General features: G+C 31.7%; 1 protein-coding gene and 1 long non-coding RNA gene across 2 annotated transcripts; one reads left to right on the forward strand and one right to left on the reverse strand.

Moving 5' to 3' along the window:
* Positions 1-4,974: 4,974 nt before the first annotated feature.
* Positions 4,975-8,570, reverse strand: LOC143078250 (uncharacterized). Its single transcript, XR_012979132.1, has 3 exons — positions 8,065-8,570; positions 5,720-5,785; positions 4,975-5,057 (listed from the first exon to the last, which is right to left on the reverse strand). It is a non-coding gene; the product is annotated as an uncharacterized LOC143078250 (long non-coding RNA).
* A 6,780-nt stretch (positions 8,571-15,350) lies between these two features.
* Positions 15,351-23,496, forward strand: LOC143078251 (uncharacterized). Its single transcript, XM_076253170.1, has 4 exons — positions 15,351-15,412; positions 18,422-18,508; positions 22,212-22,346; positions 22,639-23,496. The coding sequence occupies exons 1-4, from the start codon at positions 15,377-15,379 to the stop codon at positions 23,074-23,076; spliced, it is 696 nt and encodes a 231-aa protein (XP_076109285.1). The 5' UTR covers positions 15,351-15,376; the 3' UTR covers positions 23,077-23,496.
* Positions 23,497-23,936: the final 440 nt, after the last annotated feature.

The following is a 23,936-nucleotide window of genomic DNA, read 5'->3' on the forward strand; positions in this document are numbered from 1 at the left end:
GGTGGATGTTGGTTATTTGGCATATTTGCAGGCTGTTGACTATCACATCCTTGCATTTGGGGCATCCACATTTGATGGTATCCTTGCTGGTGTCCTGTAGGTATTTGAGTGTTCGGCATGTTATTATTCATTCCAGATTGTACAGTGTTCATTAATATGACACCTTGTTGCTGAAAAAATAGGATAAATACATATATACATGCATGTTCTACAAATATCTAGGAAAAAGTCTACGCATTGTATTATATTATTGTTTGTTATTTATAGCACTTTGCCAATCGTTTTAATGTTTGTGACATATTACGGAAAAATTGTAATCAGGTTTTATCATTGAGTTACCATATGGTTTTAACGTGTGACAAATAACATTTATATATATGTTGTGTACAAGGTTCCATTTTGTACAAATTGTAATTTGTACAAAAAATCGTAAAAGTTATAATTTATACAAACAATTACAAATATTATAATTTTTGTATTTTGACTTTTTACAAATTGTGATTTGTACAAACAGTACATGTACTAATTACAACTTGTACAAAATTTGACAAAAATTAAATTATACCGCGTACACTAATTTATAGTATATTTTTGTTATAAAGAAGCATTGATCTACACTATAACATGTGTATACAAGGACCAAGAAGTCAACCTTATTACAAAATACAAAAATGGTACTGTATCCTTAACTGCGACATGTTCGAGAATTATGGCAGCTGATATTGCGCGACATATGTTGATCTTTACATTTATATTCAGGTGTGCTGCAACCGCTTTTGCATTTACACAAACGAAAACCATTACCACCAGTTTTAGAAAGTATCGTAATCCATTACTTTTGCTGTACAAGAGCATAAATAAATATACTTACATTTCCCGTATTGAGTTGTGAACAATAACAGCAGTGTGCTGCAGCAACAATAGATATGATGATTTCGATGAAAGAAAAAAGAGCTTGGAAGCCAGAAACTGCAATTGCATCTCCGGTGTTTGTATCAAACATAGCCTAAAAAATAATGATGAATAATTATTAAAAAAAAGTTATTACGTGAAAACAATACGTTATAATTCTATGCATTCGAAGCGTATTTTAGATTTACTTCCATCATGAACGCTCAAATCCGACAGCAAAATTAAATACAGTGTTAAAAATCTAATTTTGGTTGAATACATCTCATCATTCCTGTGTATACGTAATGTTATTTTAAATACTCTATCTCCTTTGGATCAACAGACCATACAAGTTTTACAACCCCAATCCTTAGTGTTAACTTATAATCTGTACTTATTATGTGTCTTGATTTAAGTATAGCAGAATGTGAAAGTTTCAATTAAAAAAGCTGAATTCATAAAAGATCTGAATACTTTAACAATGCATCGATGCACTTGCTTACGGGTATACTTAGGTGAGATTTTGGAATAAGTGTTAAATGTTCGGACTCTTTGGTGTTTTTCCGTACCATACAAGGTATAATATTTTGCCCAATAACACCTATTTATCTTTTAACATAAGATGTAATAGCTCATAAAAGGTCATTTGACAAAATTTAAGCAGATTCTTTATTTTTTTCTTTTGATTTGAGACCCAAATAATACCAATGCAAATATAAGGTAAAAGTCCGAGTATGCCTTTTCTCGCTATATTTTTATAGATCACTTAAGTACATCCTTAAGGTGATATATAAAGGCAACAGTAGTATACCGCTGTTCAAACTCATAAATCCATGGACAAAAAACAAAATCGGGGTAACAAACTAAAACTGAGGGAAACGCATAAATATAAGAGGAGAACAACGACACAACACTACAATGTAACTAACACACACAGAAACGGACCAAGCATCAGACAAAATCCCACGAGAATAACAAATATAACATCAAAACCAAATACATGAATTTGGGATAGACAAATACCGTGACACGTCTTATCGCAATGTCAATTTGCACTAAAAAATAAGAGAAAACAAACGACGCAACGTTAAATTGTAACACACACAGAAACGAACTATAATATAAGAATGGCCATATTCCTGACTTGGTACATTAAAGGAAAAAATGGTGGGTTGAACCTGGTTTTGTGGCATGCCAAACCTCGCACTTTAATGGCAATGTTAAATATAACATAGAAATGACAACATGATATTACAGGACTACAATACAAATAAATAGGAAAACGTATTAGACAAAGAAACACATGATTAACGAATAACAAAAAGCATCAGGTTTAAAATTTAATACGCCAAAAACGCGCCTCTTCCACACAAGACTCACCAGTGACGCCCAGATATAAAAGATCGAAAGCGAAAAAAAGTACAAAGTTGTACAGCACTGAAGATCAAAAGTTGAAAAAGGTTTTGTCAAATACGGCTAAGTTTGTATGCTTGGGATAAGAACATCCTAATTATTTAGAACAATTAATGCTATTGCAAACAGTAAATTTTATCAAATGAATATAACAGATATACATAATGAAACTGAAGTATTAACTCATTACATAAAACAAACACGAATACATAATGAATAGACACACCCGACTCAGTCCAGGCCTCAACGCAGTAAATTATGAAAATGACGTCACATACGATGGTGAAAAGGCATTAAAAATTACGTCACATACGATGGTGAAAAGGCATTAAAAATTACGTCACATTTGAATATATGAAATTTCTGAAACAGCAGAAAAATTACGTCACATTTGAATATATGAAATTTCTGAAACAGCAGAAAAATTACGTCACATATGAAAAACTATATCTCAAAAGTAAGATAGAATTAGGATTGATTAAAGATTAAAATAGAACTAAATACTGATATTGCATTTAAACAATGCATATTGCAATACTTATTAATAGCAATTAACTATAATATATATGTGCAGTTTGTTATGTATCCAAATTCAAACGTAAATTATCGTACAGATTATGTTGACCAAAATTAAATCTAATAAATGACGGCGGTGATTAATTTTTGTTTCCATAACACATAAATATAATAGAAAAGACGTCAACACATTTGACAAAATCCGATGAGAATTACAAATATAACATTAAACATTTAAACTAAATACATGAGTTTGGGATGGACAAGTACCGTAACACGTCTTATAGTACTGCGAATTCACACTCAGCAAAACAGTCACAATCGGGAATAAGTCACGTTTGGTAATTAAAAGATTAGACGACATAATGACAAACCACAATCTACCATGTGGTAAAAATGTCCTTAGCTAGTTTGGTTAAACACACATCGTATGGATCCACCAATTCGCGATGGTGTCCATAAAATTTACGGATTGTCAATTTCAATCTGTACTCCTCATAACTTTGTTGGAGAAGTTTCTGCGTAAGTAGCACACTCCTGTATATGAAGACCGTATAGTGCGAACAAGCAAGTGAATAACGTATCAATTGTGATATGTAAACACCATACGAAGGGGCAGATGGTATGTTACTGCTGAGAAATGGGAAATTGATAATTGGGAAGTTGAAATCGTCCCGTTTGTCATAGATTTTCGTGTGAAGTCGTCCATCTACGTCAATATTGAGGAAAAGATCAAGGTATGAAGAAGTCCTTCTAGTATCAGTAGTATCCTTAATTTCAAGTTCACTGGGATATATGAGATGTAAGTATTGGCTGAAGTATGGGTTATTCAATGATAGAACATCATCAATATATAGGAAAGTAAAATTAAAGAATTTCGCAAGGTGCTTTTTCTTTTTGTCTTTTAGAAGGTTTTGAATGAATTCTGCTTCATACGAGTACAAAAACAAATCAGCCAGCAGGGGTGCACAATTAGTACCCATTGGAATACCGATTGTCTGTTGAAATATAAATCCTCCAAACTCAACAAATATATTGTCGATCAAAAAGTCCAGCATTTTGATAATATCATCTTCAGTATATTTTCTGGAAGATTTAGTGTGATTCTTCACAAAATATGAATTATTGTAACCCAAAACAAGAAATTTGTATCTACGATTCCCATTTTTATAGAAAAAGCTCTGTTTTATGAGATGGTGAAGTCGATCTTTCAACTGAGCATGGGAAATAGTAGTATATAGCGTAGAAAAATCAAAAGTTTTTATGTTGCTGCATAATTGCAAAGATTGTGATCGAAGGTTAAGCAGTAGATCTTTGGAATTTTTGAGAATCCACATCTGGTTAACACCACTGGTAGAATATATCTCCTCACAATATTTTTGAAGCCCATCTTTAACTGTAGAAAGAATAGTAGTCAGTACTTTAGAAAGATGTTTATGTGTGTCTTTCGCCATCTTGGATTGTAAATAACAGAGAACCTAAGGTATAGTCTTTCAATCAAATTAGCACAAAATAGATGAAGGATGTAGAAAGATTTTAACCTAAACGTAACATAATGTTGTCATAACAACAAATACATTGTTTGAATTTATAAAAGGTTTTCTAAATGTGTAAATATGTGGATTGACACTGCCTATGCATCTCGTCTTTTAAAAAAAAACAATTTTTTATCGTTTTTTTTTGGTGATATTTCATATGTCTTGAAAACACAACACCCCTTGTAGAGTTCTAGTCCCATTTATGCATGCGATTATACTCATGTATACAAAAGAGGAACGAAAGATACCAAGCAAGTCAAACTCATAAATCGAAAATAAACTGACAACGACGTGGCTAAAAATGAAAAAGACAAATAGACCAACAAAAGTACACATGACACAACACAGAAAACTAAAGAATATGCAACACGAGCCCCACCAAATCCTAGGGTGATCTCAGGTGCTCCGGAAGGGTAAGCAGATACTGCTCCACATGTGGCACCCATCGTGTTGCTTATGTGATAACAAATCTGGTAAATAGTCTAATTCGGTAGGTCACATTCATAAAAGGGAATAAAACTGTCATTTATTATTGGTTTTTGCCAGAGACATTTTAAATATAATTAACTTTGCTATTAAATCTACTGTTTCCATTTGTTTTATTATACTCACAACAAGTGCTCCGATGATAGCTAAGCTAAACACAGTAGACGAAAACACAACTGCCGATAATATGTTACAAACCAAAAACGCTATAGTCTACAAAGTAGAAGTATAAGTAGTAGACAACTTTGATCTCATTAGAATGTATTTAAACATATCATTAAATAGCGAACTATAGGTGTAGATGCTGCAAAGGTTATAAAATATAGTTCGCCGTCATTAAGATCTGTTAAAATTTCTTTTCTTTTATTTGTTTTTGACATAAGTCTAGCTGTTTATACAGAAAGACTTTAGCTCATTGCTGAAGTGTACTTGAAGCAAACTTGTTAAATCAACGTCGCCTGGACTTTGTCCTATTTTCACATATAACAAGTCCCATCATTCTATTTCAGGCTTATTTTCTTCCTTCGATACGAAATAAAATTACGATCGAAAACCCCCAACTTTCTACAGTGTTTCTGTTTCTAAACAAACTTTAAACTTTAATTATGTTAATTGAACATTATTCGGAGATTTCTTGATTGCTTTATACAATTCTATTAATTTTGTTTTATAATTCTTAGCACTTTCAAAACGAACTACCTACCAGTACTTTTAAGAGGTGGTAAATTCATTTTTTTTATAACGACTTTTTGTTAAAAAAAATTAACAATGATCCTCAATTTTGTTTTTATTACACCATACATGCTAATAATTTCAATACAAGTCTTTTAAAATTGATCTTGTTCTATAGAAATAGAAATCAATGAACAACGTACTAAACATTTCCAACTTGATTCACGCTGTTCTGTCATACATTGCGGTACACAGCCTGTCAGTATGAACTGTAAACAGATAACAGCTAGTGAGAAAACAATGGTAATTGCAAAATTATAGTTCAGAATATTCATATTGTTTCGTCTGTTGATGAATGTTTGAAAGACGTCCGAGTCCAATATCAGAATATGTGACAGAAAATACTAAGCAAAGAGACAATGGTAAATGGGTGAACAATGGACTACAAGCAGTTAGTTACTTTTTTTTTAGATCCGAGCATCACTGATCTTTTGTAGACGAAACGCGCATCTGGCGTAATATAGAATTTTATCCTGGTGCAATGTATCTATGATGAGGTGGCCGGTGGGCGAAGCTTACATAAATTTAGAGATAAATGACAAATGAACAAATTAATACCCGATTTATATAATTCCAATACCGTTAGTTGGCACCAGAAGCGACGAAGCGGCACATCTATTTTGGATGGGCAAAAATCCAATTTTTGATATGGAACGAGCTATTCACGAGAGACAAAATGACACATAAATTGATTTTTATTTCAGACGTGGTATTCTAATACAGTTGAAGGAAAACACATTTTACAATTATTGTTTTTTAAGGATTTACTTGAAGCAGCGACAACATTGTTGACTGTATTATCAAGTGGAAAAACCCATAGCTTCCACATTATATTACGTATTATAGTCCTGATATTATATATGGCTATTACCTATGTTATTTCAACTGATCGGGCGGAGCTTACGTTTTGATTGGCATGAGGACAGTCTATTTGAAGATATGTGTGATTACGATGATTGCCGTTATAATTATTACTGATTTCTAATCACCTATCAGTGACCTCAAAGGAATTTACAAAAGAATGACTGGACACTTCATTGATGAGTTTATCCTAAAACACCTATCTATAGATGGACTGGTTTATTATGAGCGAACTGGATAAACTCCGCCCAGTCAAGTGAAATAAATCGAGTAATATCTTTTTAATAAATATTTTAGGTTTATTTCAGGTCAATGATCACTAAAGTTTGGTATGAACTTTTCACATAACTTTATACAATATAACAGGCTATTATTTCAAATTGGAATTATTTTCAATGATGGAATTTGCATAATATCTATATTTACGATAAATTTCATGTTTCTTTTGTATTAAAATGTTCTGAGCGGTGCATTACACTTTCCATCCAATATTTTTCGTAAAGATGGTGTGCGCACGGCACAGTACATTATATTGCAAATGGGCTGTCATCTTTGTAATTCAAAGTATTGTGCGCCGCACAAAACACGAACATACAGAAAAAAAAACATGGAGTTTACTAAAAATTTCAAGCACAAGAAATTATGCGAATTCAATATTCAAAAATAATTCCAAGTTGAAATGATAACCTGTTATATGTACATGTTGTTACAATCAACAAAAGATAACGTTCTTTTATCTTTCATTATGCTCACTAGAAAAAAAAAAGAACAGCAAATAAAGTACTGTTAATAAAAAAAATGTGTTGTTTTTTGTTGCGCATATTATGATTTTGTGTCATTGATAGATACCCCATATCCTTTGTAATTCAATTCACACACTTCATTCGATTTAGAAATGTAGAGATGACCCTTGAAAGATAGGCGAACTATACAAAAAAAGACATTAAAACTCATATGTCGAAAAAAATAAACTGACAACGATATGGCTAACAGGAAAATGACAAGAAGACATGCAATAAGACATATAACTCAACTGAAAGACTAAAGACCGAGCAAAATGGATCCCACAAAAGTCTGGGGTTACCTCATGTGTTCCTGTAGGGTAATAAAACCCTGCTAAACAAGTGGCAAGTACAAATTTATGGCATGGTGCTCTAAAAATTAGTTGTTTTCCGTTGAAACGTGTATAAAAGCAGCTGATTGAGGTAATCTAATTATTAAGTAACATCAGCATTTCAGAAAAGTATTATTCCATATACAAATACAAAATGACAGATATATGTAATACAACGTATGATTTACAAGCAATATTATATGGTTATTGCATGAATATTGGGGGATATTGTCCCGAGTAGAATTTTATATTGCAAGAGCTTGCGAGTGCAATATATGTTCTACGAGGGACAATATTTCCCAATATTCACGCAATAACCCTTTAATTATATAGCAATATAATATTTGAAAGTAAAAATTGGTTTAAATTAAGATTTTGTTGTTGATGACGTCATGAATTTTGATGATTTATTGCACTAGTGCAATATTGGAACTTATTGCACGTTAATTTTTGGTTACTTTCTGTGTGAAATATTATATTGCTATGCAATAATATTGGATATTTATGACTTACCCAACCTGACATAGTCATGCTTATTAAATCCATTATAAAGACTGTGTTTGCATTCCCACAATGATTATACGAATATGCAGTCACACTACCATAATAGCTGTCATAGTAGGAGTAGTCTAAACTGTTGCAACGGCTATTCAATATGGTGTTACTGAGAATAGCACCAATAATACCAAGGATAACACACACAACACCTAGACTGATCTGCAGTCCGCCAAGTATTCGAAGTTTTCTTATTCGTGATGTGAGTACATCTGGTTGTGATTGTTGTGTTTGATGTGGACCTACTCAAGCATTGTTTCTCATTATCTATGAATGAAATGCCACAGAAATACAAATATTTTATTTCGATCATTTTGTTTAACATTTACATTTCCTTTTTTGCCTGTATCAATTAGTCAGCAACCTACCAAGTTTTAAACCTATGTGCTATAACTTACTTTTTGTAACGAGTTCGGATTGTTGACAAAGTTTAAAAAGGTAACAATTGTCATCAATGCATGAGCTTGTTCAAGTTTCATTTAAAACAACAAATGTAACATAACATTTGAAATATTGTATGCGTTGCTAATATTTCTAAAATTTTTAACGTTATAGGATGAAAAAAGTTAAAACTAATTTTTCATAACCTTTTCTGTACAAAAGCCATTTTTAGTTTTACTTAATCAGTTGATCTACAAAAGCTCATACATCGTCATAATATAATATGAATAGAAACAAAAGACGTGTATACAAACCATTGAAGAAGGATACAGTTGATAATATGGATACTAAGTTTAACAGATATCAGAGAGAGAGAAAAAAAACTCACGCGAAAATGTTATCGACTTTTTATCTACGAACACTTCAGAATGATTAAAACAACTTAAAGTTGAATTGAAACAAAAAACAACAGTCGTTCATATGCTAGACCAAAAAAAAAACAAAAAAAAACAACAAAAAAATACAGATGACATGCATCCAACTTATTTACAGGGAAGATTGATTGATTGTTGGTTGCTTAACGTCCAGTGGCAAATATTTCATGCATATTCAGGACGAGAACAAGTTCACAATAAATACAATAGGTAGGTTGTTGTAATAGAGGCCATCTAGGATGATGGTCGGGGAAATTTGGACTGCCACTGGAAAATGAGGGTATATTGGATAGGGACAGAAATTTTGCCTTGCAACAGGCCACCTACGGACCCCTCAAAAAAGTTGTTGCAAGGGTTCTTAACGTGCAAAGAGCGTGGCACTCTCTTTACACGAGGCATCGGATTTTACGTCCCCCTTCTGACCGGACGTGATTGCGAACTTGATACATACCGCACAGCCAAACGGACGCCCAACTTCAGCAAGCGTTTTACTGCCGGTCGGGAGAAGACCAAGTGACCATATTTCTATACCCCAGTCACCCTTGGGGTATTTACAGGGAAGAACAGTTTCATAGATATAGGAAGATGAGATGTGAGTGTCAATGAGACGACTCTCTATCCAAATAACAATTTATAAAAGTTAACCATTATAGGTCAATGTACGGCCTTCAATACGGAGCCTTGGCTCACACCGAACAACAAGCTATAAAGGGCCCCAAAACAACTAGTGTAAAACCATTCAAACTGGAAAACCAACTAACGGTCCCAAACCTTCTCCCTTTTTCTGAAACATTAGCATAACATCACAACATCGAAAACACACGATAATAGTTATCAAGGTACCAGGATTATAATTGAGTACGCCAGACGCGCGTTTCGTCTACACAAGACTCATCAGTGACGCTCATATCAAAATATCTATAAAACCAAGTACAAAGTTGAAGAGCATTGATGATTCAAAATTCCAAAAAGTTGTGCCAAATACGGCTAAGGTAACCTATGCCTGGGATAAGAAAATCCTCAGTTTTTTTCGAAAAAATTAAAGTTTAGTAAACAGGAAATTTATAAATGACCACATTATTGATATTCATGTCAACACTTAATCGCTTAATTGTTTACTACTGCGCTGGTGATACCCTCGGGGACGAAACGTTCACCAGCAGTGGCATCGACCCAGTTGTGTAAATGGTTATCAAAGGTACCAGGATTATAATTGAGTACGCCAGACGCGCGTTTCATCTACATAAGACTCATCAGTGACGCTCATATCAAAATATTTATAAAGCCAAACACGTGCAAAGTTGAAGAATAAAATATCAATTGGCAGGCTTAACTCAATCAAAAAACGTAAGTTGTAACACACTACGAACAAATAAATTTGATCTGCGATAACTGAATGATATTTATATTCAATGTATTTGTCTATTGTTCAAACGATTTTCTTATGATCTGAACAAATGTGACAATAAAGTAAGGAATAACAAAATAAATATTAACTAACACAGAAAGGAAGCAATATTTAACGACATTTGCATGGTAAGTACATGGTATGACTAGTTTTTGAATAGACATGTAACATATGTAATCTTTATCTAGAGTTTCAAAGTAAAATACAAAAAAAAAAAAAAAAAAAAAAGATTGAAAAGCGGGAATATTTCACCAATGAGTTACACTATAGTTTTACATACATTTTTGTCTTGAAATTCCCTAGCCACTTGTTATAAAGGTGGGGTAAAATCCTCTCACCTGTTATGCTGATTAGATTCGTTATATTGAACAAATAAATTGTAATTTATTAGAGTATTTCTATGTTATCTTCAGTTTAAATTGATGTGTTTCAAAAGGAAATGTACTTTACGGATAGGTTTTTGTTCAAATAATCTATGTTAAACAAATTATGTTACAGTTATATATAATACGTATCTATGGGAGGGGTATTCAGGTATGCAGTTGGTACCGTTTTGGTAAATATTAAGTTCCAACAAATGATATATCACTGATTGCATGTTGTTATCTCTTCATTTGTTCATATCATATCAATTATATATTTGAAATGAAATAGACTGTGGTGCACTCGAAATGGTTAAACAAGAACCTGTATTCATATGCTATTTTATCTTCAAATCTCCAGATTTTTGGGAAAATTTAGTGCTCATCCCAAGAACCGTTTTGGCAACCGCATAATAATTTCAAGTTTATCTACAATTTACACAGTGTGTACATGCAAAGTTTAGATGTTTATGAAGTGTTCTATATTTTGACTTTAGTGGAACCTTAATCCAAAGTTTGAAACAACACAATATCTAATAACGACATCTCTTTCTTCGTTTTTGCTTTAAGAATATAATTTCATCACTTTATCCATTTTGAAACACAAAATACATGTAAAGAAAGGTATTTACGGAAACTATGAGCTGAAACTGAGTTGTCTTTGCGCACGTAAAAATCATGATACGCATACCCTGTGTCAATTCTTCATGTAACAATACATTTTGTTCACCTTTAGCTGTACTTTTTTTTCTGTCTTTTAATGTAAGTTGAGCTACTGTTTAAAGGGGCCAACATGTAGGATATATTTTAATGTAGAGAAGTTTATTCACAAAATAATTTTCATACTCAATGAAAATAAATTTTTGCTTGCTTTTTCTTTGGTTTTACCTTTTTTGACGCGTTAAACAATGTTCTAAGTAAGATATAATTAGTTATCAAAGGTACCAGGCTTATAAGCCTCTAACAGTCCATTCTGTCCAATATTATACAGAATGGACTGTTATCGGCTTATATCCCTTAAATAACGTATTCGCATGGATAGCGGCAACTCTATCTCAGAGGTTCATTGTTTAACCCATATTTCTCTGTCAGAAGACGTTTAAAACAAACTGACAACATGTTGTCTTCACCGTAGCATTGACTTGCGAAATCTGTGTCTTCTTTTTTTTATGTTGATTTATTTTGTTTGCAGGAACCACAGTATTTCCGGCTCCGTGTTGTAACTTCGTTGCTCCTGTTATTTTTTTCCAAAATTAAAGGAAACTATAATAACACCAGTATAAAAATTTTAGAGAAACAATAACTTTATCCAATGTTTGTTTCAAGTGTATTTATCAGTGTATCAACACATGAATTTGATACATCAGTTCTATTTATACACAATGTTTACAGTTTTACGGGTAAAAAGGTTAGATCGATTTAGTTTTTAATTGTAGTGTAAACGCAGTGGTTCCGATTAGACCGATAGAGATCGTTATGATTAAAGATAATGTGAACACTAACTGTTTTTATTTAGATCGATTCAAATTAGATCGGTACAAAACAAAATTGCTAGTGTGAACGGGGTCTTATATGAACGCATAAAAATTGGTCAATTTTTATCATTCAACGAATACCGAAAAATAATGACACTTTCTGCACACTTATATTTGCATGTTATGTTTTGCAATATACATTAACTCTTACGTAAAACAATAAAAAGTAATGTAAAACTTACAAATTGAACAGACAATAGACAAGAACCGAAATATGTACATTTTTTTTCTAAATGACCGATAGACATTGCAATTCTTCCCAAGAAAATAATGCATCGCCCGATTTAAAAGATTATTTGACATTGTATTGGTAAAACATGGAAATTGGTCAATTTTTATACTTCAGAGAATACCAAAAAATAATGAAACTGTCTGCACACTAATTATTTGCAAGTTATAGTTTGTACTCTGTAATACGTAAAAAAAATAAAATAATAATGTAAAAATTTAAAAATTAGACAGACAATATTGCAATGCTCTCAATGGCAATAATGCATCGCCAAATTAAAAAGATTATTTGACATTGTATTGGTAAAACATAGGTTACAATATCAAGTTCATACAGTATTCAAAGGTGCACATGTACAACAACACAGGATTTTCTTAATCAAAGACCAAATAAACGTATCATATACCAATGCCATTTTGTTTTTATAGTATAGATTTAAAGAACAAAAAGCAAATCACAGTATGAATATGTTTTTTCAAACATATCAGCTAAAACAGTTTATAAAAGTTGATATCACCGAAAATATCTAATACATTACAATCCATTTCTTAAATGTACCAAACACACTCAGAAAGTGAGCAAGTGACGAGATTTTCCTTCCGCTGTTATTTTCATTAACTGTGGATTAACAAGACAAAAGGTATTTAAAACTAGTTTATAGGCATCAATGGTTGGCAACGTGAATAGAGAACAAGTTCTTAAAAGTTGTGGGTATAGTTCTTTGTTTTTATTGGCATCAATTAAGTATAACGTGATAGTTGTCGAACTGAATCCCTATTTTAAAATATTCAAAAAGCAATTAAAAGGAAAAATACAATGATTTCTATGCAAGACAGAATCAAAAATCGTGGCACCCAAATCACTTAGCAAAATCAAAATCACGATATAATTAGAAATAGTTCTCATTATTTTTAGGGTAAGTTTTAGAATAAAAAATATTAAGACACGTGAAAAAGATCTGCTTGATCTTTTTTATAAATCAGTTGGATGCTTTTCAATGTCTGTCATACCTGGTGTTTGTCAATTAGCATAAAACCGACCGTTATTATTTTTTCTTTGACTTCTTTTAGATTTATGCTCATGCTATGGCCTTTTAAGCCCTGTGGTCTGATATTTTCTCATTGCGTATGGTTACCTTTAGTTTCTAATATCAGCGTAGATTAGTCTCTGATAGATAGTTATCTCATTGACAATCTTAACTTATCTCCTTATTTATATATTGTAAAACTACGATGTTTCGGATGTTCGTTCTGCATTGTTGAATGTATTAACAAGAAATTATTTCTCGTCCTAGTAGGGATGCTAACACCTATTCACAATCCGAGAAAAATCCTGACCAAAAAAGGAGTGCAATAATTATTCCTTGGATCAATGGGTGACGTATGGAGTTTCTTATATTCAAATATTATCAAGAAAGAAATTTATCTGAAGATTAAGCACATATACTATCAAATATCTTTGTATACTGCTATTAAAAAATGCTCAATACCAGAGGCTTTGTTTGATTGAAAACACTTTACTGACACAATATAGTTTTGGGATATGGGCAGATAAATGATTGGTAATAGTTCTTCTTGTAATCTGATTAAAAAAATCAACAGCAATAACAATCATAAAAGCACACGCCATAGGTTTTCTGAGACTTATATGTATAATAATACTTAATTATGTATGCGTTATTATTTAGGACGTATCCGGTGAAACAAACGGTATGGCTTTTTGTTCAGACAGCAGTTATAAAAGAATATATTTTAATTGATTACAAGCACCGACAGTTGAAAAGAAATCTAAATACTAGCTACGAATTGAATATTTCAAATATCATATTGTTTCTTTTGTTTTATATCAAACTGAAACGAGTAACTGAACTGATCAAAGATAATACCTTATGCTACTAGATCACTGGACGGACTCACAAAATTATATAAGATATAAGCTTACATCTATTTAGGTTTACGACAGAGACAAACACGTATTTAGATGTAATAATAAAATCTTCAAATAAAATATTTTGAATTTTGCATAATTTCTTTTGATCAACAATAATAGAATTGGTCCAATTCAAACAAATCAATTACAACCAGCTGTACGCACGTCAAGGATAAGAGCACTGCGATACTGGGTGGACTACATATAAGTTTAGGTGTTGTGTGTGGTATCCTTGGGATTGTTGGCGCTATTCTTAGCAATACTGACATGGAAATTGGTTGCAAACCAATGGGCTACTACGACAACTACAATGGTTATATTACTAAATATTCGTACTATCGTTGTGGAAATGGAGACAATGTTCTTATAATGAATTTAATTGGCATGACATTGTCAGGTTGGGTAGGTGTCAAATGTATGCAGTCACAGCGCCTCTAAGTCCCACTCAGGAGTATTTGTCATTTTACATTTTAACATGTCGATGTACATTTCATAAATAATAGTTTTACAGTTTGATTAATTGGTAATGAAAATAACCAGATCTATAATTTAATACTCAAGACGCGGGGTTCGTCTTTACAAGACTCATCAGTGACCCTCAGATCAAAATACTTTTAAAGCCAAACAATTAAATAAATGAAGAGCATTGAGGATTTCAAATTCCAAAAAGTTGTGCCAAATACGGTTAAGGTAATTTGTGACTGGGATAAGAAAATCGTTATTCATTGGAATTAATCATACTTTTGCAAACACTTAATCTATTAAAACGACACATAATTGATATGCCAACACTGAAGTGGTGACTACTAGGCTGGTGATACATGCGGGAATGAAACGTCCACCAGCAGTGATATCGACCCACTTAAGCAAATAGTTATCAAAAGTACCAGGTTTATAATTATATACGCCAGACAGGTTTTAAGTTTTCATTTACATTTGTTTATTCATATTTTTTTTTATAGTTTATACTGACAGGTTGTTTACCGCTATGCATGACAGAAAAACGTAAATCAAGCTGGAAATGCTTAGTACGTATTTAATATATTGTTAATTTTATGGAGAAAATAAATTTGAACGAATTGAATTTGAAGTCTGTATATATAAGATAAGAAATTAAAACCAGAAAGCTGACGGTCAATTTTTTTTTTATACAAAATAATAAAAGAAAAAGAAATATGAAATACAACAATAAACAAAAACTGCTGAACGACCTACTCCAGACTCAGGGAAAGGCACACACATAATATGGCGGGGTTATACTAATTTGAAGGACATAACTCATTCCTAACCTATAGCTTGGGCAATTGTGTTACAATACAACATAAGAACAAATTACAAAAATTCAGTTGAAAAGAGTTGAACTCAACAGACGGGTACGAATCAGTTATACATCTAACAGCTACTCAAAGTGGACGTGGCAGGTAACATCCCCACAAATAGACACTAAGGACATAATTGATAACTAGTTTAAACTAATAGAAACTTATAAAAAGATCATGCATCTAAGAATAATAGTATATCAGTGCACATCAAACATCTAATGGATTTAATGTAAATACATCATTAATAGTCAGAGTCAAACATGACTAATGCATTGACATGATTTGGTATCTTGTACAATAACAAAATAACCGGACCATTGGAAAATTTAAATAGAACAATTCCTTATCTTATGACAAAATTAAAAATTCCGACAAAGCTAACGAATGGAAAACAAGTCACTTTGAACAAACATTTTTAAGATAGAAAATAATGGATTATACCTGCGTTAATTGCTAGCAAAACCAGTCAATTGTATGACAGTCGCATACAATTTCATTGAGGTAGATCATCAGTATATACTTTTTGAAATAGAATGTTCTTATACTTTGCCAAAATTAAGATTTTACTTTGCTTTTTTCAAAAATATAATACAAAGTATTGGTCACCGTGCTATTTGTCAAGCTATGAGTCGTTGCAAATTGACCAAATTTGGTTAGATTGTTCACGAAAAGACACATTTGTGTGCATAAAAAAAATATATGAGATATGATTTTGAAAAGTGAGAAGATAGGTTTTATAATACATTTTAAGAAAATAAAACGAACTTATTTTCTTGCTACAAGTAAAAATAAAACAATTCCCAATCAGTCCAGTATAAATGTTTTACTTAAAGAGTTATCTCCCCTTAAATGGCTTTTTTGAAGAGAAAAATATTCTAAAATCACAAAATTTGATATTTCTTTAAATGTTTTGAATAATACAATAAATCACAATTTTTATTTTAGATATAAATATATAGTCTAACCATTAAATTGCAAATCTGGCTCCAAAATAACTAGACCGATTTTGAACAGCGCTTGTACAATCCAAGATGGCGGTATATCATAAATCTACCTTAAATTGACCTCACTGTGTCAACAAAAGTATAAAAGAAAATTGGTGAAAATGTAAAAAAAATATGACAGCAGTAAACATCAACAGATGGGTGAGCAACGTACATGTATGTACAAATAATATTTAGTTTGAATTTAATTTACTGATACAAAGTCAATATAAAAACCAATAAAAACATTATTCAACTAAATTGTTAAATATATATTGTTGAATTTAAAGGATCAATAATTTTACTTGGATAGTATTTAATTCCGAGCTCGATAAAGAAAATCTCATAAAAGTGCTTTCACTTTTGAATGAGGTTTTCTAAAGGTATAACAAAAACTTATAGATCATAACTTTTACATGTTAAAATATATAATGAAGGCTTAGATAATTTGTGGTAATGTTCATTAACATTCCAGCTCCTTTGTTCTAACAGGCGGGATCTGAGCCAGATCACCACTACCAGATCACCCCAGTTTGAGTTTTTGTGTTATGCATGTCAAATCCCCTATAAAACTTATAATTAATTATACGGAAAAGACTATCTATCAAAATTCATGGAGAAAAAATCCAGTGTATATGCTGGGATTCGAACTCAAGACCTTTACCATAGCAAGCCACGACACATACCACTATACAAGGACGACTGGGTACGAACTAATTGGAATTTGACATACTTAAAGGAAGAAAGATATTTTTATAAGTGGGGCTAGTTGTCAGACCTTTATTCAATGGGTTTAAACCTTTTTCGTTAATAATTGAGTTTTCAGACTGGTTATATATATTTATAAACTTGATTTTACACTTTTACAAAAAAGTCGGGTAAACAAGAGTTGAACGATTTTTTATAAAGTGGCGATATAGTGTTTGCCGATTGGCAAGTGGGGCGAGTTGACATTGTTTGATATCTACTCATCGTGTTTGGGGGTCATAAAGGGTATACATCATATAGTTATATATACAGTATATTGTAATGTTTGTGCGGCGTTCTAAACTATATTTTATGAATTGTAAATGGTTTTTCGTCTAATCTAAATCTCCGGCCATCGGGGTGATCTTACATTAACACACCGCGTCCTTGTAAGATAACTATTAATGAAACCCAAATATCACAGCAGCCTGAGTCATAGCAAACAAGTGCAACACCGTAAGAAAATGCCAAATGAACATCACTGTTCCAATTTTAATTTAAGTGTAGAGTTTTCAGGTGAAAGTGAAATATATCAATCTCGGAAATGACAGTTATTACCTTTTAAATTTGATTTATTGTAAGTACATTTTATTTTGGTGAAGTCAGGTGTACATTTTGAACATTCTTAATTCCTTAACGTCAAAATATCATCAATAATACAGTAAGTGTTGTTGAAATTATCAATCAAATGTGGTAAGACGGGTCTTTACTGAGTATGGTCATGATGGATGATTCATAACAGAACACGAACAAGTCTGCTATTACAAGAGAATAATTGGTGCCCACAATACATACAATCTATCGATAAACCATATGTCGAATCGTACATAAATGTGATCAAAGAGAAAATTGACAGCTTCAATCATATATGACACCTTCAGTAATTATATTTATCAAATTCACTTTTTTTATTAGAATAGTCCTTGTGACTTTTCTAACAAAGAACGATAAGAATAAACCAGTCTAGTGATTTTTTTATTTGTAGACCGTAGCGTTTCTGGTTTGTAATATATTATCAGCAGCTGTAGTTTCATCCACTGTGTTTAGTTTAGCAGTTGTCGGAGCCCTTTTTGTAAGTTTTAAAAAATAAATAGAAGTAGTACATACAATAATACGGCTAATACTAAAAAAAATATCATGTGACTAAATGTAAATGAATGATAGTGGTATATGCATAAATCATGAAGCAGTATTCCGGTAAATAAACTCATCATAGATACCATGACTAAATTTTGTATATACGCCAGACACGAGTTTCGTCTACAAAAGACTCATCAGTGACGCTCGAATCCAAACAAGTATGTTATGTTCTTAACATCAATTAGAAGTTCTAAAATATCATTTTTATTCTTTTTTGAATGAAATAAATATTTGTTTTTATCCTTATAGTCTTACAAGTCTGTAAACAAATAAAATTTAAAATAAATAAGCTGCTTCATAAAAAACACATAGATATCATTGGTCAACTGACACATAAATAATTCAACACTGTAAATTCGGTGTATTGTTTTTTTTAATTTACACTGTAAACAAGTTGCAATCGATCACATTTAATTGGTTCGCTTCAACAAGGTTCCTTTTACTTTAATGTATTTTTGCTTGAATTATTAGTTAGTATGACTTATTTGATGTGCTCATTATTTAATGTGAATATTTTTTGCTATGTTGGAAAAGACGTACCTAAGTTGTATAACCTGTGTCTGATCCATTTGCTATTTTGAACAATGGAATATATTTAAGCTATGAACACTTGTTAGAAAACGAACCATGCAAGATAATTATTGTGTCTGTTCACAAAAGCAACTTCGTTCTTTCAGTTGACAAAAAAGGGATCAATGCAAATATGGTGTAATCAGATCTAAATTGCTAGACGATTTAATCTTGCGTAATTGAACTTGAAGTTGAAATTTAAACTTTTAAATATTATAACCCTGGAATTGAAGACATTAATACTTACAAATAACAAGTTAAAATTCGTATGATGGCCACGCAAATACTATTTTGGCTTGTTTCCGACGAATATCATAATTTTATATGAAATCTTTAAAATAGAATCGAATTATATTTGTGTATTTTTACATGGTAGGGTGACTGATATTTTTTGTACAGCAAAAATAGCAACGTTCATTTGAGCTATTTCTGTGCTGTTTTCTAATTCGTTTTAAAAACAGTTGATTGCTTTACTGGCATATCGTTGTAAATGTTGTGGAATTTGATGCGATTGTCATACAAGTGAGAAGTTTGGCTAGCTATAGAACAAGGTTGTTTCCACCATTTTCATGCGTGGAGAAATCTCTGTTCTCTGTCTGGATTATGACAGCTGTTTTTGATTCGTTGAATGTGATTGGGCATTTTGTTTCGCTGTTTTATGGGGACTTTAAATTTCTTGTTTCCCGCGTCGTTCCGTGTTTTTCTTTTTTCGTAGCAATTTTGTACAGATTAAGCAGCCTTTATTGATTAACCCTTCCGGTAAATATTTTGCTTTAAAGATGTGTATTGAGTTAATGTAAAAAAAGTAAAAAAAGAAAGATATCAAATCTTTCGTACAGTTTATATTAAAAAAAAATTAATGTGCGTCTGATTCAAATAAAAATGAATAACTAATAATGCTGTAAATTTCGGTTTAAAATTAAATGTTTTCGGATGAAAAGGTACTAAGGTAACATTTCTAGTTTAACATGTCCATAAATGGTACGCGATGCTTATGTATTTGATAATCGATTTTGATAAGCTGATACAGCAACAAATGTATGGACACCATCACGATTTGTTGGATCCATACGATGTGTCGTTGACCAAACTAGCTAAGGACATTTTTACCACATGGTAGATTGTGTTTTGTCATAATGTCGTCCAATCTTTTAATTACCAAACGTGACTTATTCCCGATTGTGACTGTTTTGCCGAGTGTGAACTCGCATTACTATAAGACGTGGTACGGTACTTGTCTATCTCAAATTCATGTATTTAGTTTAAATGTTTAATGTTATATTTGTAATTCTCATCGGATTTTGTCAAATGTGTTGACGTCTTTTCTATTATATTTATGTGTTATGGTAAAGAAAATTAATCACCGACTTCATCTATTAGATTTGATTTCGTTCAACGTAATCAGTACGATAATTTACGTTTGAAGTTAGATTCAAAACAAACCGGACATAGTTTTATAATATAGTTAATTGCTACCTTAGTTTGATATTAATAAGTATTAAAATGTGCTTTGTTATTAAATGCAATATCAGTATTTAGTTCAACTATATAATCTTAAATCAATTCTAATTCTATCTTATTCATTCTTATGTGACGTCATTTTTCATTTTTTGATGATCTGTTTTACAAATTCAAATGACGTCATTTTTTCGTCATTTTTCAGTTTCAAATAGGACGTCACTTGGCGTAGAGGTTTAAACTTGTTCGGATGTGTCTACTTTTGTGTTTCAAATGTCTGGTTATGTAAATGTATTTCAGTTGTTTCCTGTAATTAGTTAATACTTCAGTTTTATCATGTACATCTTTTGAATATTCATTTTATAAAATTTACTGTTTGCAAAAGTATAAATCATTCTAAATTATAGGGATTTTCAGGTAACTAACAGAAAACCCTTGCCGTTTTTGGCACAACCTTTTTGATCTTTTGGTCCTCGATGCTGTTCAACTTTGTACTCGTTTCGGCTCTCAAACTTTTGTATCTGGGCGTCACACGTAGGTCTTGTGTGGACAAAATACACTTCTGGCGTATTAAAATTTTGAACTTGTTGCCTTTTGTTGTCTGTTGTTCGTGTGATTCTTTGTCAATTGTGTTCTCCAATTTATTTATATTGTAGTCCTGTGTTGTCATTTTGATGTTATATTTCACATGGCCATAAAAGTGCGAGGTTTGGCATGCCACAAAACCAGGTTCAACCCACCATTTTTTCCTTTAAAAATGCCCTGTACCAAGTCAGGAATATGGCCATTGTTATATTATAGTTCGTTTCTGTGTGTATTACATTATAACGTTGTGTCGTTTGTTTTCTCTTATTTTTGAGTGTAAATTCACATTGCGATAAGACGTGTCACGGTACTTGTCTATCCCAAATTCATGTATTTGGTTTTGATGTTATATATATATGTTATATTTGTTATTCTCGTGGGATTTTGTCTATGTGTGTTACATTTTAGTGTTATGTCGTTGTTTTCCTCTTATATTTAATGCGTTTCCCTCGGTTTTAGTTTGTTACCCCGATTTTGTTTTTTGTCCATGGATTTATGAGTTTTGAACAGCGGTATACTACTGTTGCCTTTATGTACCAAACAAATTTTATCAAGCACCAGGTTTATAATTGTGTACGTTACACGCAAATTTGATTTTTAAAACACCCGTCAGTAAAAATCAATAACAAAATTAACAGACAAATGAAGTACGAAGTTGGAGAGCATTCAGGACCAAAAATAAAAAAAGTTTTGCCACATACATCCAAGCAAAATATTTACTGTGGTAGAAAAGTTTGAATCAGGTTAATGAGAATTAATCAGGGTTATGAATGTTAGAATTATGTTTTCTAATTATACATTTACTAAGAACTATATCCGTATTTTCATATTCGTACAAGGGCATTAAAGAGTAATATGCTAATGTATTGGCTGAGATTGAACTTTCAACACCATCAAAGACATACACTCAGTATTGGTTATAACATTACATAGTACCAATTTCACTGCATCAGATGAAAAAAATAATCTTAAGTTTTATTAAACATTTTTAAAAATTTATAATTTCATGTTTCTTCTTTCAGGCTTCTTTTGATACAAACGCCGGAAGTGTTATTGCAGTGTCTGGCTTCCAAGCTGTATTTTCATTCATAGAATTCCTCATATCAATTGTTGCTGCAGCACATTGCTGTTGTTGTTCACAGCTCAATACGGGAAATGTTAGTATACTTTCAAGCTATATTCTTTAAAATGTAAAAATAGGTAGTTATATATCAACATGTTTGGTAAGTGATGAAGCAACTTAAATTTCTACTCTATGAAATATCTTTAAAAAAGCAATCGTTGACCCATTCGTGAAAATCGTCAGTTTACTAAATGTTGAATCCTGTTGAATAACAAACAAAGATTCGTCACAAACATTCCAAAGATAAACCATATGATAAAAGTAAAAACAATTGCACTTTGTATTTTTAGAAACAGCATAATATATGTAGTTATTAATTTTTTCAGCAACAAAGAGTCATATTTATCAACACATCACAATCTGGAATGATAAATAACATGCCAAACACCCAAATACCTACAGGGAACCAGCAAGGATACCATCAAATGTGGATGCCACAAATGCAAGGATATTATGTTCAACAGCCGGCAAATATGGCATATAACCAACAACATGCAGATCATTCCAATGGAAATCAGATGCCAATACAGGGATACTATGGTCAACAGCCGGCAAATATACCAAATTACCAACAACAAGCAGGTCATTTACAAGGGAATCAGATACCAGTACAAGGATACTATATGCAGCAACCCCAATCATTTGAGATGGCCAACCAGCAACTAAACATAAACAATGAGCAGTTTCTTCACCCAACTGCACCTGCTGTAGATACAAATCAACCATTCCCTCTAACTGAAAATTCTGTTAGAAGTGAAATATAGTTATCGTCAAATATAAAGTAAATGTTACAATCGTCTTGTCCTATGACATGAATTGTAGTATACATAGTATAGTTAGGTGTTAGAAATCACTGTTTTTCTTCAAATATCACCAAAAAATAAAACGAAGGTCAATAATAACATTTCAATATCAACATACTTGATACATTAAGTGTTAAAGTCGTAACTCGAATACTAACCGTGTAATGAAATAAGTTAACCTCATATGGAATATACACGGTCTCCACGCGTACGCTTTTTACCAATCATATTACTAGAAATAAATAGGAGGTATTAAAATAAATCTTTTTATTTGTTTTCCTTCACGTAAAAATGAAATGAAATTGTACATATGTACATATATGCAAGTCAAAGATAGCAGTCTCGTTAGCAATTTTCTTTTTGATAAAGAGCATTATTTGTAGTAATCTGTTGGACTTTTTATTGCTTTCAGAGTTTAACTCTAAAACTTCCGTATACAGCTAAATGTTGTATTTTGTCAATTATACAAGGTTTTTCTATACTAAAATCTTTTGTTCAATGTCTTGCGTAGCCATTAAACAGAAAAAAATAAATTTTGGAGAACATATCTTACAAAACAAATTACTTCAAATATATGAATTATTGTGATCAGAGTTGTTTCCTAATGTTGAAATCTTGTAAATCAATTAAAAAGTGACAATTCCTTGTAGTAAAAAACAACTGAGAGAATTTAACAAACGTCGAATTAACGTCAAACGAAGTTCATCGGCATTGTAAGTGTTTTCAAATATGCATGTATCACCGAAAATGCGAATCCAAACTAAGTTATAACGTAAAAACTAGTAATAATCACAAAAACAATCTTATCTAGGCACATATCA

This window comes from Mytilus galloprovincialis, chromosome 6 (assembly GCF_965363235.1).
Source record: "Mytilus galloprovincialis chromosome 6, xbMytGall1.hap1.1, whole genome shotgun sequence".
NCBI lineage: Eukaryota > Metazoa > Mollusca > Bivalvia > Mytilida > Mytilidae > Mytilus > Mytilus galloprovincialis.

Coding starts and splice junctions, on each gene's coding strand:
- LOC143078251 (XM_076253170.1), top strand. CDS start 15,377: ATGACAGAAAAACGTAAATCAAGCTGGAAATGCTTA. Junction 18,509..22,211: donor CAGTTGTCGGAGCCCTTTTT/GTAAGTTTTAAA, acceptor TTCTTCTTTCAG/GCTTCTTTTGATACAAACGC. Junction 22,347..22,638: donor CACAGCTCAATACGGGAAAT/GTTAGTATACTT, acceptor TAATTTTTTCAG/CAACAAAGAGTCATATTTAT.